Raw genomic sequence first — 14,341 nt, forward strand, 5'->3', positions numbered from 1 at the left:
TCATTAAAACTATAAAACCAAGATTCTCAAACCACAAAGTTCATTCAGATTCTAGAATCTACCTATCCATCAATACACTTTTTCTGAGTGATGGACAACATGAGCACTATTGTGTTTCAGACAGAATTCCAAACCACCGGCTTTGTGAGTTACTTTGCCTTTCGCTCCTCACCGATATTCATGTCTATTACTTGTTTTTTAGAAATGTTGTGTTTGTCATGTTTTATGAAGCGAAATCCATTTATACATTGTCAACATTTATGTGCATCAAAACAGTATCAGACATTTGGAAATATTCAGCTTCTTTTGATATTTTTACTATGCAGAATGTGCCATATGTCACTCTCCTCGAGGGAGGTATACAAGCTGGAAAAGCCATTTTCCTTCAGGGAGCTTTTCAGTCTGATAGGTAAATACTTTCTATTCAATATTTAAAACTTAAAACGCAGGTGTCACTGATTCACTCTTTAACATGTCTTTTATTTCTTTAGCTTTGTGGTAAACCTGAAGTGTGGGCCGACTGATGGAGATGACATTGCCTTTCATATCAAGCCTGTGAAAAGCATCAACAGTGTGGTCCTTAACAGCTGCCAGAATGGGTCATGGGGGAAAGAGGAGAAACTGCCCTTACCCTTAAAACATGATGGAAGCTTTGATCTGATTATTGTTGCAAATTACGATAACTTTCAGGTGTGTTTTGAAGATGCACTGCAAAATGTAAAAATATATATTTTGATGTATAATTAGGTGTCACTTTTAATATTTTAATGTCTAAAGGTGTTTGTGAATGGAGCGGAGGTTGGCAAATTTAACCATCGTATACCACTGGAAAGGATCAGTGTTCTTGATATTGGAGGACAGGTTACATTAGCAAACGTAGTGTTAATCGAGGTGAGTGATTTGACATTAAATTAAAAAGCACGTCATGTGTCACTTGCTTAAGTTCATCCAGTGCCAGGCGAGACATCCATCCATCTCAATTAACATGCCTTGCTGTCTCTTTAATAGTAACTGGCTGAAATATGACTGTCAGTCTGCTAAATGGCGCAGTGAATGTTTTCTATGGGCAGCTAATTTCTCATTATTGTGCATGCACATAGTATGCTTTATTAATAAGTTGTGTACTGATTTTTTTTTTTTAATAACACTGTATGTAAAGCCACATTAAGTGTTTTAGCTGTGCTTATCTCCCAGCCAATGCAAACAAGCTGTTTTAAGTAATACTTCATAGGGCTGATTCTCCCATTGCACACACATCAATTGCATATGGAAGAAAATGTTTTCTGTCTATTGATCCTACAAGCAAGCAACGTATGTAGTTATCAGATTCCAATAAGGATGACAATAAGGAATGTTTATTGAGATGGATAAGCAAATCAGGCGAATACAAATTGAATGGCGCAATGCTCAAGAAATTAAACAAAATTAAATGAAATGACTAACTGCTGGTGGTGTTTACGTTTTTTTATTTACAACAAAAACTGACAAAATCAAGCATATTAAGGACTTTTAAAACTCAAGACCATTTCAAATCCTAAAATCTTGTGAATGTCAAGGAGCAGTACCTGTACAAACACCGTATACAACTGGACAACAATGTGTCAACTTTATATTTTAACATCTTGTTGGAGATGTTGTTGTTGAACTTGGTGGCTTCATACATTGTCAAATATTTTTAGTTTTGTTTATATTGGTAATATTGAAGCGTAACTGACACTGTGTCAGACTTCAGTTCTATATTAGAATTTGATTTTAAATACACTCTCTATACCCTCATTAGTCCTGGAGCACATCTTCATTTGCTGCAAACATCCAGACTACACCAGTCATCCAGACTACAACAATCATCCAGCCTACACCAACCATCCAAACGATCAGTCTTTCGAAATGGTCTCCTTCCACTATACACTCACAACTCTTGATGTCAATCCAAAAACCTGTGAGTCATACAGTAGATGCTGTCCAGTGACTGTCCATTATGATAGGGTCATCATTGTGATGTCCCCCCCCCCCAAAAAAAACAAGTGTTCCATTTAAACCTGCCACAAGATTTAGGTTAACATAGGACCAATTCCTTTTTTTCTGTGCTCTTCAGGCCCTTCCTTATGTGGGTTCAGTTGCCGGGGTACTGGGAGTAGGAGCGGCCTTGTACATGCAAGGAGTTGCTTTTGCTACAGGGCCAGGGTAAGCATTAATGACTGAAAAAGTGGTCCTACAAGAAATTGTTGTGTTACTTGAACATAGTCAAGCAAGGTTGCCATGTGTTAACACAAAGTTAAAATTGATCCAAATCAAGCGAACTGTACCTGAGACCACCTCTACATAGCATACCCTACGCTTAAGCGTACCACACCCTGGTACAGTACGAGCAATCACACTAACCAAATGAACCATACTTTGAGGTTAAATGTAATCTTATATGGTACAGTTTACATAGTGTGAAGACACCCTTAAGGGAGTCGCACACAGGACGCGCAGCTCAGCGCCGCACTATGAATCTAAAAACAGAATACATTATTTTCTATAAATGTAAGAGATAAATAAAATGAAATTAAATAACATCATATTTGCCCCAAATCGTTAGCGATTTACATTGGCTGCTAACATATATTTTTATTTAGAAGTAAACGCTATCTGACTAAGCTCCCGCTATTTATTGTGCATTTCCGGTGTACGGTCCGAGTTGTCCTCAACCCCCTTTAATGCGCTACTTTCACTTCATTTCCTGTTAATCGAATCTTTTTATTTCGACTTTGTTACAAAGTTACAGTAGTCTGTCAGGAGCAGTGAGTGATTTTTATTTTCTTTTGACAGTTTAATCAATATTTACTTTAAACAGTGAACACTAGACAATGTTATTTTATATTTAATGGGGATTTTATATGAATGGGGTTTGAAATGCCTAAAGAAATTCAAAATTTCATAAAAAAAAAAAAAAAAAAAAACGTAAAGCTCCCGTTCTTTGTATGTTTTAAAATGTTTGATTCTGTTTACAGTGCACAATATAACATGTGTTCATGTTTTTACGTGTAAAATACACATAATTTTTTACACAATTTACTTATCTGTGTAGCTTTGTTTTCACTGTCCTCAAAACAGGCTGATGTCTTCCTCGTTCTATGAAGTCCCTTCTTCAGAAATATGTATTAAGTTCTGATTGTGTAGTTTGTTTAGTGTGTTGTGATTCGATAGCAGCTTAGCTTGCCGTTAGCTTAGCTGGCGACTAATGTATTCCTGTGGGCGGAGTTTAGTCAAAAACTGTTCTACTGACATCATTAAAGCAGGAAGTAGATGGCTGTAGTCCAAACCGGCTGTTCGATGTAGGCTTTGAAAGACGAATTCTGTTAAATAAAATATATCGCCTGGCAGTGAACTTTTTTTACACGTATTATTTATGCTATTATAGCAACATTACACACTAACTAGAGTTTAAAAAATAGGATCAGAAAGAATGTGACCTTTAAAATATTGAAAAACAGTTTTTCAATTGCATTTAGTTGCTTTGACATGGCTTGACTTTTATGCAGGTTTACAGTAGACTTCAAGACTGGGAAGGGTGACAGTGATGACATTGCTTTCCACTTCAACCCCCGACTCAACTCAAATGTGGTCATGAACACCTTCAGAAATGGAGGATGGGAGGCTGAGGAATTTGGCCCTGACAACCCCTTCAAAACGGGAGAAGCTTTTGAGATTTTTTTTGTTTTCAGATCTGATGGATATCTGGTATGTTCTTTGTGACACAAAACTCACAAGATGCCTCAAACACAGTTAAGAAATCTCTTCACAATGACCTCTTGGTCTCAATCCTTCAGGTATATGTGAATGGCAGAGAGTACTATCTGTTCCAACACCGTATTCCGCTGGGAAATGTGTCAGCGTTGAAAATTGCTGGAAATGTTGTGATGAACGTCGCTGGCTTCATTAAAGTATGTGAACACATTTCCAGAAGCTATGAAAATGAAGTGTAAATAATTCTGTTTCACAATCCAGTAAGAAAATAATGTAGAGGTACTTCTTAAAAAACTGTTTTCCCTCCTCATTAGAACTGGTATAGTCTTGGGTTTCTGCGCTGGGGCCTTTCCACCATACAGTCAGAGTTCTTACATGCAGTCCAGTATCCTGTAAGTCACACATGCTTTTCTAAAACTTTTTTACACTAACGTGCAAACACAGTAACAGTTATGCATGCCAACGGCATTACACGAAAAAGTCATAGTCACACAGTGTCTGAAACATAATGCCTAAAGAAATTTCAAATTTCCCATGTCAGTGACTTTAAAACCTACGACAAGGTTCTGTTTGACATATGACTGATGCCTATTTATTTTACTTACTGCAGTCTCTTCCATATGTGGGTAAAATTCCTTTGGCTCTGAGAGCTGGACTGGCCTTGTACTTTCACGGAGTTGCTGGCACCACAGGTGAACGGTAAGCAGTACTTTGCTAGCTGTGTCTATGCAACTTTTATCAACAGTATATTTACTCCTTAGTCAGGGAAAAACATACAGAATATTAAACTATTTGTGATCTAATTTATCATGGTACTAGAAAAATATAAACGGCCTGTTGTCATTCATATTCAGATGCCTTAACTTGCCCCAAACTTCACGCAGGTTTGCAATAAACTTCAGGACTGGGCCAACTTACAAGGATGACATCGCTTTTCACTTCAATCCACGATACAACTCGATTGTAGTTCTGAATAGCTTTAGAAATGGAGGATGGGAGGCCGAGGAATCTGTCTCTGACAACCCCTTCAAATTGGGACAAGCTTTTGAGATGTTCATTGTTATCAAGACTGAAGGATACCAGGTACACACTTGTCACACAAAACTCACAAAACACCTTCAAGACAGCTAACAGCTTACCCTCACCTTGAATTTATGGCTTCGATTTATCAGGTGTACATGAATGGCAAGGAGTACTGCTTGTTCAGACACCGTATAGATCTGGGAAAAGTGTCAGCGATAAACATTGAAGGAGATGTTACAATGAACCTGTTTGCCTTCATACAGGTAAATAAAACGTTTTTTACAGTTCTGATTAGGGATGTCCCGATCAGGTTTTTTTGCCCTCGAGTCCGAGTCCGAGTCATCAGGCGAATACAAATTGAATGGCGCAAACACTGCCTCGAGAAATTAAACAAAATTAAATGAAATGACTAACTGCTGGTGGTGTTTACGTTTTTTATTTACAACAAAAACGGTCAAAATCAAGCATTTTAAGGACATTTAAAATTCAAGACCATTTCAAATCCTAAAATTTTGTGAATGTCAAGGAGCACTACCTGTCAAACACCGTATACAACTGGGCAACAATGTGTCAACTTTATATCTTGTTGGAAATGTTGTTGTTAACCTTGGTGGTTTCATACATTGTCAAATATTTTTAGTTTTGTTTATATTGGTAATATTGAAGCGTAACTGACACTGTGTCAGACTGCAGTGACACCCATCTATATTAGAATTTGATTTTAAATACACTTTCTTTACCCTCATTAGTCCTGGAGCACATCTTCATTTGCTAAAAACATCCGGCCTACACCAACCATCAAGCCTACACCAACCATCAAGCCTACACCCACTATCCAGCCTACACCAACCATCCCAACGATCAGTCTTTCGAAATGGTCTCCTTCCACTATACACTCACAACTCTTGATGCCAATCCAAAAACCTGTGAGTCATACAGTAGATGCTGTCCAGTGACTGTTGCAATGTAGCGGAAACATTGAATCAAACTGTTATGCATAAAAATTGTGTATTTATTAAGTCACCTGGATATGGTAGGGTCATCATTGAGATGTACCCCCCCCCCAAAAAAAAACAAGTGTTCCATTTAAACCTGCCACAAGATTTTGGTTAACATAGGACCAATTCCTATTTTTCTGTGCTCTTCAGGCCCTTCCTTATGTGGGTTCAGTTGCCGGGGTACTGGGAGTAGGAGTGGCCTTGTACATGCAAGGAGTCGCTTTTGCTACAGGGCCAGGGTAAGCATTAATGACTGTGAACAAGTAGTCCTACAAGAAATTGTTGTGTTACTAGAACATAGTCAAGCAAGGTTGCTGTGTGTTAACACAAAGTAAAAATTGATCCATTACTGTTTAAATTGTTGTTCTTTAAGGCTGTAGCATATTAGAGCATTGTACAGTGACAGCTAAAGTTTTGCATACCAGCGCGCGTTCCCCACCCCCAAATCAAGCGAACCGTACCTGAGACCATCTCTACAAAGTAAAGCGTACCACACCCTGGTACAGTATGAGCAATCACACTAACCAAATGAACCATACACTGAGGTCAAATGTATTCATATATGGTACAGTTTACATAGTGTGAGTACACCCTTAAGGGAGTTGCACACCGGACGCGCAGCTCAGCGTCGCGCCGCACTATGAATCTAAAAACAGAACACATTATTTTCTATGAATGTAAGAGATAAATAAAATAAAATTAAATAACATTAAAGGGGACATATTATGAAAATCTGACTTTTTCCATGTTTAAGTGCTATAATTGGGTCCCCAGTGCTTCTATCAACCTAGAAAATGTGAAAAAGATCAACCCAGTAACTTAGTTTTGGTAAACCATTCTCTGTAAGCATGTGAAAAAATAGGTCATTGTAATTTGGCTCCTATTGTGATGTCAGAATAGGATAATACCGCCCCCTTTATCTGCACTATCCAACCCCTGCACAGCCATTTAGTGCAGAGAGAAACAGAGAGAGAAAATAATTCACAGCACAATAGTATCCAATTGCAACAAACCACCATCATTGTGATCAGTGCTAACTTCATCCGGTCATTTGCATTTTAAATGACACACCCAAAAACGACACACTTTTGCTCAGGCCTACAAATTGGCAATTTTAACACGCTGTAATTAATTATCTGTGTGGTATTTTGAGCTAAAACTTCAATTACGCACTCTGGGGACACAAAAGATTTAGTTTACATCTTAAAAAAATCTCATAATATGTCCCCTTTAAATAACATCCAAATCATTAGCGATTAACATAGGTTGCTAACATTTATATTTTATTTTGAGGTAGACGCTATCTGACTAAGCTCACTCTAATTAATGTGAAATCAAACGCTTCGATTAACAGGAAATGATGTGAAAGTAGCACGGCGCTTCTCGTCTGGTGTGCGACCCCCTTTAATGTGCTACTTTCACTTCATTTCCTGTTTATCGAAGCGTTTGATTTCGACTTTGTTACAAAGTTACAGTAGTCACTCAGTTGCAGTGAGTGAATTTTCACTTTTTTTGACAGTTTAATCAATATTTACTTTAAAACAGTGAACACTATGCAATGTTATTTTATATTTAATTGGGATTTTATATGAATGAGGTTTGAAATTTTCATTCAAAGATTTTTTTTGCCTAACCCTTGCAGATGTGCATGACAATGGCATTTCAACACACAAGCCATAGTCACATAACACTGTGCAAAAAAAACAAAATGCCTAAAGAAATTCCAAATTTCATCAAAAAACTTAAAAGATTAGAAAACAGTTTTTCAATTGCATTTAGTTGCTTTGACATACCTTGACTTTCATGCAGGTTTACAATAAACTTCAAGACTGGGAAGGGTGACAGTGATGACATTGCTTTCCACTTCAACCCCCGACTCAACTCGAATGTGGTCATGAACACCTTCAGAAATGGAGGATGGGAGGCTGAGGAATTTGGCCCTGACAATCCCTTCAAAACGGGAGAAGCTTTTGAGATTTTTTTTGTTTTCAGATCTGATGGATATCTGGTATGTTCTTTGTGACACAAAACTCACAAGATGCCTCAAATACAGTTAGAAAGTTTTGCTTCACAATGACCCTTTTGGTTTCAATCTTCAGGTATATGTCAATGGCAGAGAGTACTATCTGTTCCAACACCGTATTCCACTGGGAAATGTGTCAGTGTTGAGCATTGCTGGAAATGTTGTGGTGAATGTCGCTGGCTTCATAAAAGTATGTGAACACATTTCCAGAAGCCATGAAAATGAAGTGTAAATAATTCTGATGTAGAGGTACTTCTTAAAAAACAGTTTTCCCTCCTCCTCAGAACTGGTATAGTCTTGGGTTTCTGCGCTGGGGCCTTTCCACCATACAGTCAGAGTTCTTACATGCAGTCCAGTATCCTGTGAGTCACACATGCTTTTCTAAACCTTCTTTACAATAACGTGCAAACACAGTAACAGTTATGCATGCCAACGGCATTACACAAAAAGGTCATAGTCACACAGTGTCTGAAACATAATGCCTGAAGAAATTTCACATTTCCCATGTCAGTGACTTTAAAACCTACCACAAGGTTCTGTTTGACATATGACTGATGCCTATTTATTTTGCTTACTGCAGTCCATTCCTTATGTGGGTAAATTTCCTTTGGCTCTGAGAGCTGGACTGGCCTTGTACTTTCATGGAGTTGCTGGCACCACAGGTGAACGGTAAGCAGTACTTTGCTAGCTGTGTCTATGCAACTTTTATCAACAGTGTATTTAATCCTTAGTCAGGGAAAAACATACAGAATATTAAACTATTTGTGATCTAAGATGAAGGGCTTGTAGGATGTACAAATTTATCATGGTACTAGAAAAATATAAACGGCCTGTTGTCCTTCATATTCAGATGCCTTAACTTGCCCCAAACTTCACGCAGGTTTTCAATAAACTTCAGGACTGGGCCAACTTACAAGGATGACATCGCTTTTCACTTCAATCCACGATACAACTCGATTGTAGCTTTGAATTGCTTTAGAAATGGAGGATGGGAGGCTGAGGAATCTGTCTCTGACAACCCCTTCATATTGGGACAAGCTTTTGAGATGTTCATTGTCATCAAGGCTGAAGGATACCAGGTACACACTTGTCACACAAAACTCACAAAACACCTTCAAGACAGCTAACAGCTTACCCTCACCTTGAATTTATGGCTTCGATTTATCAGGTGTACATGAATGGCAAGGAGTACTGCTTGTTCAGACACCGTATAGATCTGGGAAAAGTGTCAGCGATAAGCATTGAAGGAGATGTTACAATGAACCTGTTTGCCTTCATACAAGTATATAAAAGTTTTTTTACAGTTCTGATAATATCAAAGTATTTATGATACTGTCTGAAAATGCAGTGGCAGTAATGGTGAGATAAGATCTTTGCTTTCCCTTTTTAGAACTGGGACAAATCTCCATTTTGTACGAAAATGAAGGGCTTGTTGCGCTCATTCCTTTCCAGCCTACTCTCAAAACTCTTACATTCAGTGAAAAGTCCTGTAAGTGACAAATACTTTGTAGGTACTCATCAGTGCACGATTAAATACAGGCAATCAAAAAATGTGCTTAACCTACAAAAGGTTGAAAGAAACATGACAATGTGACAGAAATAAAAAAATCTACAAACTTCTACTTGCCATAGAGCTGACATCTTTTTGTTTGTGCTTACTGCAGGGAATGCCCTATCAGTGCGCAATTCCCGGGGGCGTGAAACCAGGCATGTGCTTCTATATGCAGGGAACTGTTCCTATTAATGCTGCCGGGTAAGCATTTCTTTTACTAGCTGTGTGTTTGCAACTATATAAAATGCTTTATTAGTATAAAACCTCTAATATGCACAGAATTGAGGGTGTGTAGCTCATGATATAACACACACTGCCATAAGTTATGATTCAGTACATCGCCAATCTCAAACATTCAACTATTTTTCTTATGGGCTGTGCATAGAGATTACAGGCCAAGCCATAAGCTCTATAGCCTGTTTGTACATAATGCATCTGCAAGAGCTTGAGAGTATAGGGATGCAGATTTTTATATATATTTTTTATTTTGAGTAATCCATATTCTGAAAAATGAGTACTCAACTTATTCTGCATATGCGTGATGGTGAAAATAACACACATTAGATTATGAATGAAAAAAGTTATGAAACTAAAGGGTTAATAAACACAGAAAACTGAAGGACTTTTTATATGACCTTTATATACAGTATATTAATCAGCCTTGGTACAACATAAATATATTATACAATGTGCATCTATCTGCATAAAATGCAAGACTTAAATTATGTACTGGGCAGAAAGTTTAACTCTTGTTGTGGATGCGCACCATAACCATAACATCACGTTTTAAACACTTCCAGTCAAAGCACAACGAATTTAAAACATGTAAAGCGTCCATAACACAAGCTGTTTCTTTATATCTGATGTTAATCTGGAGTACTTATAGAGTCTTTAGTTTTATAAGATTTGTAAAAGATAGATTAGCTTTACTGATGCTTTCTGATAACGTACAAAAAAATTTGAACGGCGGGAGGAGCGAGTCACAAGTCAACACTTTATACAACACTGATTGGATCATTTATGATTATTCACTACATGTTCGTGTCCTTTATATAATATGCACTTACAGGCCTATTTTCAACATAAAACAAAAGTCTTAATTACCACATGCAACTCATGTAGGCTGACCATACGTGCCATTCTTCCCAGATGCGTCCTGGCCAGGATTTCGGGTTCGTCTTCCGGTAGTCGTATTTGTCGACCAAATACGTCATAGAGGATTATTATTATTATTACAGATTATTATTATTGCTACAGAAAAGCAACCGTTACATTTTAAGGTAAGAATGAAACTACGATTGTATGCCTTATGTTTTTAACTAAATGGCGTATGCGGTCAACAAATATGACTTTCAGAAGACCCACCGAAATCCTGGTCAGGATGCGTCTGGGATTAATGGTACGTATGGTCACCCTAAACTCAATACTAGTGCAAGTACCAGGCACAAGCAGTCATCCTGTATACTTTTACTGTAAAAAAGTAATCTGTAACTAGAATGTAGTCAGAAAAAAGAGATTATATATCAATACACAGTAAATACCATTTGTAATTTGTAGTGTAGTAGTTGTAGGAATTCATTATGAAACACGAAAGACTGACAAACTTTTTTTCTCATTTGCATTTAATTGCTTTGACACATTTCAACTTCGATGCAGGTTTTCAGTAAACTTCAAGCTTGGGCAGGGTGAAAGTGATGACAATGCTTTTCACTTCAACCCACGAATTAACTCAAATGTAGTCCTGAACACCTTCAGAAATGGAGGATGGGAGACTGAGGAATTTGCCCCAACCAACCCCTTTACAATCGGACAGACATTTGATTTGTTCATTTGCTTCACACCCCATGGATACAAGGTGTGTTTCATGTGTCAATGCATGCACAATAAATTTACATCCATTGTAAAAGTTTTTTTGCAATTGCAAAATGGGGATGTGTCTGTAAGAATGAAAACACTTAAAATTTACATTATTAAAATTGAGGCTTAACGATTAGGATGAGCTACTGGCACTGGGTTTTTATTATAAAAAGTGGGGGAAATTGTTATCAAACAAATTTTTTTATTAAAGGGTACCTATTATGCAAAATTCCACTTTTACAAGGTGTTTGGACATAATGCGTGTTGGCAGTGTGTGAACATAACCACCCTGCAATGAAAAAAATCAAAAAAGTTTAACCAGTCTCATTAGGTGTGTTCGACATCGGCTGTGGCTGGATGTAACCGATCGGCGAGATTAGCCGCGTGCAGGCGGGGAGGAGCCCGGAAACGGAGACGTGAAGTCGGACGCGCTGTGGTTACCGTAGTTTGCGGTATTTACGTCAAGCATGGCTGATCACGTGCCGTTTGCTCGCCTAATAGCATTAAACATGATTTGTAAGATGTAAACTACATAAAAAGTGAATTATACTGTTTTGAATGTCCGTGTATGAGCATGAGTGGAACTGAAGAGGCTTACAGCATGTTTTTACATGAATATGGTTTAACATATATTATTTAAATACCAATGTAGTGGAGGCTACGGGTTTTGTCCATTTTATTTTGATGAAGATGACACAATATAACATTGCGACTACATGAAAATAGCTTTAACTGTTATAAAAATACAGATTTTTGGAGCATTTGTGGAACTGAGGGCGTGAAAATAAACACGAAATACACGCGATTGTTGTCATGTGGTGAATCCGACCAATCGTGAAACAGCTGTGTCGTCATTACAGCCCGTGCAGCTCCTCTTCGCGAACTGCGCTGACTAACTCAGGCACTGCTTCAAGTCAGCCGCCGATCGGTCTGCGAAGCACCGCATGAAGTCGAACACACCTTCTGGCAAGCCATTTTGGTTCCTCAAATGTGGTTTCCTTGGTGACCCACTTACAGTCCTGCCTTAGGGGAGAACTGGGACAAAATAACGCAGGACGAAAGTAAGTCCCTGAATTACATTTGCATTCCGAACTATGACAGCATCTTTAGCACACAACCCTTGACAGAGCTGGAGCTAAACTCTGCAGGACATCGGCACTCCAGGACCGACGTTGCCTACCCCTGATCTATTTTGAGCTTAAAGTTTACAGACACATTCTGGGCACACTGGAGACTTATATTACATATTGAAAAAGACAGTGCAGCAATTGACTGGAAACTCAGGAAATCCACAAAGAAAAAAAATAAAATATGACAATTAAAAAAAACAAAGAAAAAGAAATGCTAATCGTTGAACCCTGTAAATGTAACTGATACATCTTAAATCTTGTTCTTTTAGGTACATGTGAATGGACAAGAACACTGCTTTTTCAAGCACCGCATGCCTTTGAACAAAGTAAATACACTTTTGATCAAGGGTGATATCTCTGTAGTCCACTCCGGTTTTATGATGGTAAGTTATACAGAATACTGCACAAAATTTGCACAGGTATCATTCACATATTGCACTTTTTTTCTCACAATGTACAATATTTTGTAGTTTGATATTTAGGTTACATTTTTCTTATCTTTTTTAGGGTACGGGAGCTGGTTACTTTGAACACACTCATAATGGTACTTCAGGGGGTTATGCTTCTGGTTGCACTACTCCTCAGACACATCCTGGGTGCATTCCTCCTTCTCATGGTCACGGTCATGGTCATGGTCATGGTCATGGTCAAGGTCATGGTCACGGTCATGGTCACGGTTACGGTCATGGTTTTGGTCATGGTCATGGTCATCATAAAAAGTGCTGAAGTTAAGAAATCTGCAATTGGCAAAGTTTAGAATATGCATGACATTGGTCTCAGTCTATGGCCGTGACATCACGGTTATTGATGTTATGAAAATGTCAAATAAATCAAATAAATCTTAAACACATTGTTTTGGGTTGAGAGTTTTGTTCCACAATCAGACCTTTATACTGTCACTGCCACTATAAAGCTATAGAAACTGTTATACATTGTTCATTACAGAATTTGTTTAAAGGAATTTTGACAAGAGTGAAATCAAATGACAACTAAAGAGAGTTTAAATGGGACACACCATGAAAATCTGACTTTTTCCATGTTTAAGTGCTATACTTGTTTCCCCAGTGCTTCTATCAACCTAGAAAATGTGAACAAGTTCAACCCAGTTACTTAGTTTTGGTAAACCGTTCTCTGCAAGCATGTGAAAAAAATAGGTCATTGAAATTTGGCTCCCCTTGTGATGTCAAAAGGGGATAATACCGCCCCTTAATCTGCACTATCCAACCACAGCACTGCCATTTAGTGAAGAGATCAGCTCATTTGCATTTAAAAGTATACACCCCAAAACGGCACATTTTTGCTCACGCTCACAAAGTAGCAATGTGAACATGCTATCAGACATGGGGACTTGTGACTTGGTGACTTAAGTCGACTTGAGTCGCTATTTTTATGACTTGACAAAAAATAAAATCCTTGAGACTTGACTCGGACTTGGAAGTTAAAGACTCGGGACTTGACTTGACTTGAGACACGATGACTTGAATGACTTGAGTGTTAAGGGACACAAGGCAGCATTTTTATGTTAATAAATCATCTTCGTAAGTCGGTATATGGTTAAATGACTCATTACCGGACGAATGTAGACTGTCTCGCCCGCCCCTTCCGCCTGTAGGAAGAATACCCCACTTGCAAGTTCGCTGTATCCGACCCAGCGTCCTTCAGTCTTGCAAAGTCTCAGATATCGCGAGAAGCAGGATCACTTTACGGCAAACAACACAGAGGCAGGCGAGCGAAACACGGCTTGCGATTGTTGCAAATGGCAGAGCCGGGGAAGAAGCAGCGAAAACACTTGACAGAAGATTCCAAGAAAAAAAACAGCTTCAGACCTAATATATATTAGGGTGACCGTGCTATTCTTCCCGGACGCGTACTGGCCAGGATTTCTGGTGCGTCTTCTGGAAGTCATATTTGTCGACCGCATACGTCATAGAGGATTATTATTATTATTACAGAAAAGCAACAGTTACATTTTAACGTATGTTTTTAACTGAATGGCATATGCGGTCAACAAATACGACTTCCGGAA

At 38.3% G+C, this 14,341-nt stretch overlaps 1 protein-coding gene across 1 annotated transcript; it reads left to right on the forward strand.

The window, feature by feature from the left end:
• On the forward strand, positions 1–13,168 carry LOC135773403 (uncharacterized). Its single transcript, XM_065282961.2, has 25 exons — positions 1–144; positions 327–409; positions 492–690; positions 778–891; positions 1,781–1,939; positions 2,096–2,184; positions 3,528–3,726; positions 3,816–3,929; positions 4,047–4,124; positions 4,343–4,431; positions 4,617–4,815; positions 4,905–5,018; positions 5,505–5,681; positions 5,904–5,992; positions 7,563–7,761; positions 7,853–7,966; positions 8,061–8,138; positions 8,357–8,445; positions 8,657–8,855; positions 8,945–9,058; positions 9,167–9,265; positions 9,441–9,529; positions 10,985–11,183; positions 12,585–12,698; positions 12,823–13,168. Exons 1-25 carry the CDS (start codon positions 91–93, stop codon positions 13,039–13,041), a joined length of 3,270 nt encoding a protein of 1,089 aa, XP_065139033.1. The 5' UTR covers positions 1–90; the 3' UTR covers positions 13,042–13,168.
• Positions 13,169–14,341: the final 1,173 nt, after the last annotated feature.

This window comes from Paramisgurnus dabryanus, chromosome 9 (genome assembly GCF_030506205.2).
Source record: "Paramisgurnus dabryanus chromosome 9, PD_genome_1.1, whole genome shotgun sequence".
NCBI classification, from domain to species: domain Eukaryota; kingdom Metazoa; phylum Chordata; class Actinopteri; order Cypriniformes; family Cobitidae; genus Paramisgurnus; species Paramisgurnus dabryanus.

What these genes read in the sequence shown, in the direction of transcription:
- LOC135773403 (XM_065282961.2), top strand. Translation starts at nt 91, where the DNA reads ATGGACAACATGAGCACTATTGTGTTTCAGACAGAATTCCAAACCACC. An exon ending in ATGTCGCTGGCTTCATAAAA is followed by an intron (nt 7,967 to 8,060) that starts GTATGTGAACAC and finishes CCTCCTCCTCAG; the next exon opens with AACTGGTATAGTCTTGGGTT. An exon ending in TCAAGGCTGAAGGATACCAG is followed by an intron (nt 8,856 to 8,944) that starts GTACACACTTGT and finishes TCGATTTATCAG; the next exon opens with GTGTACATGAATGGCAAGGA.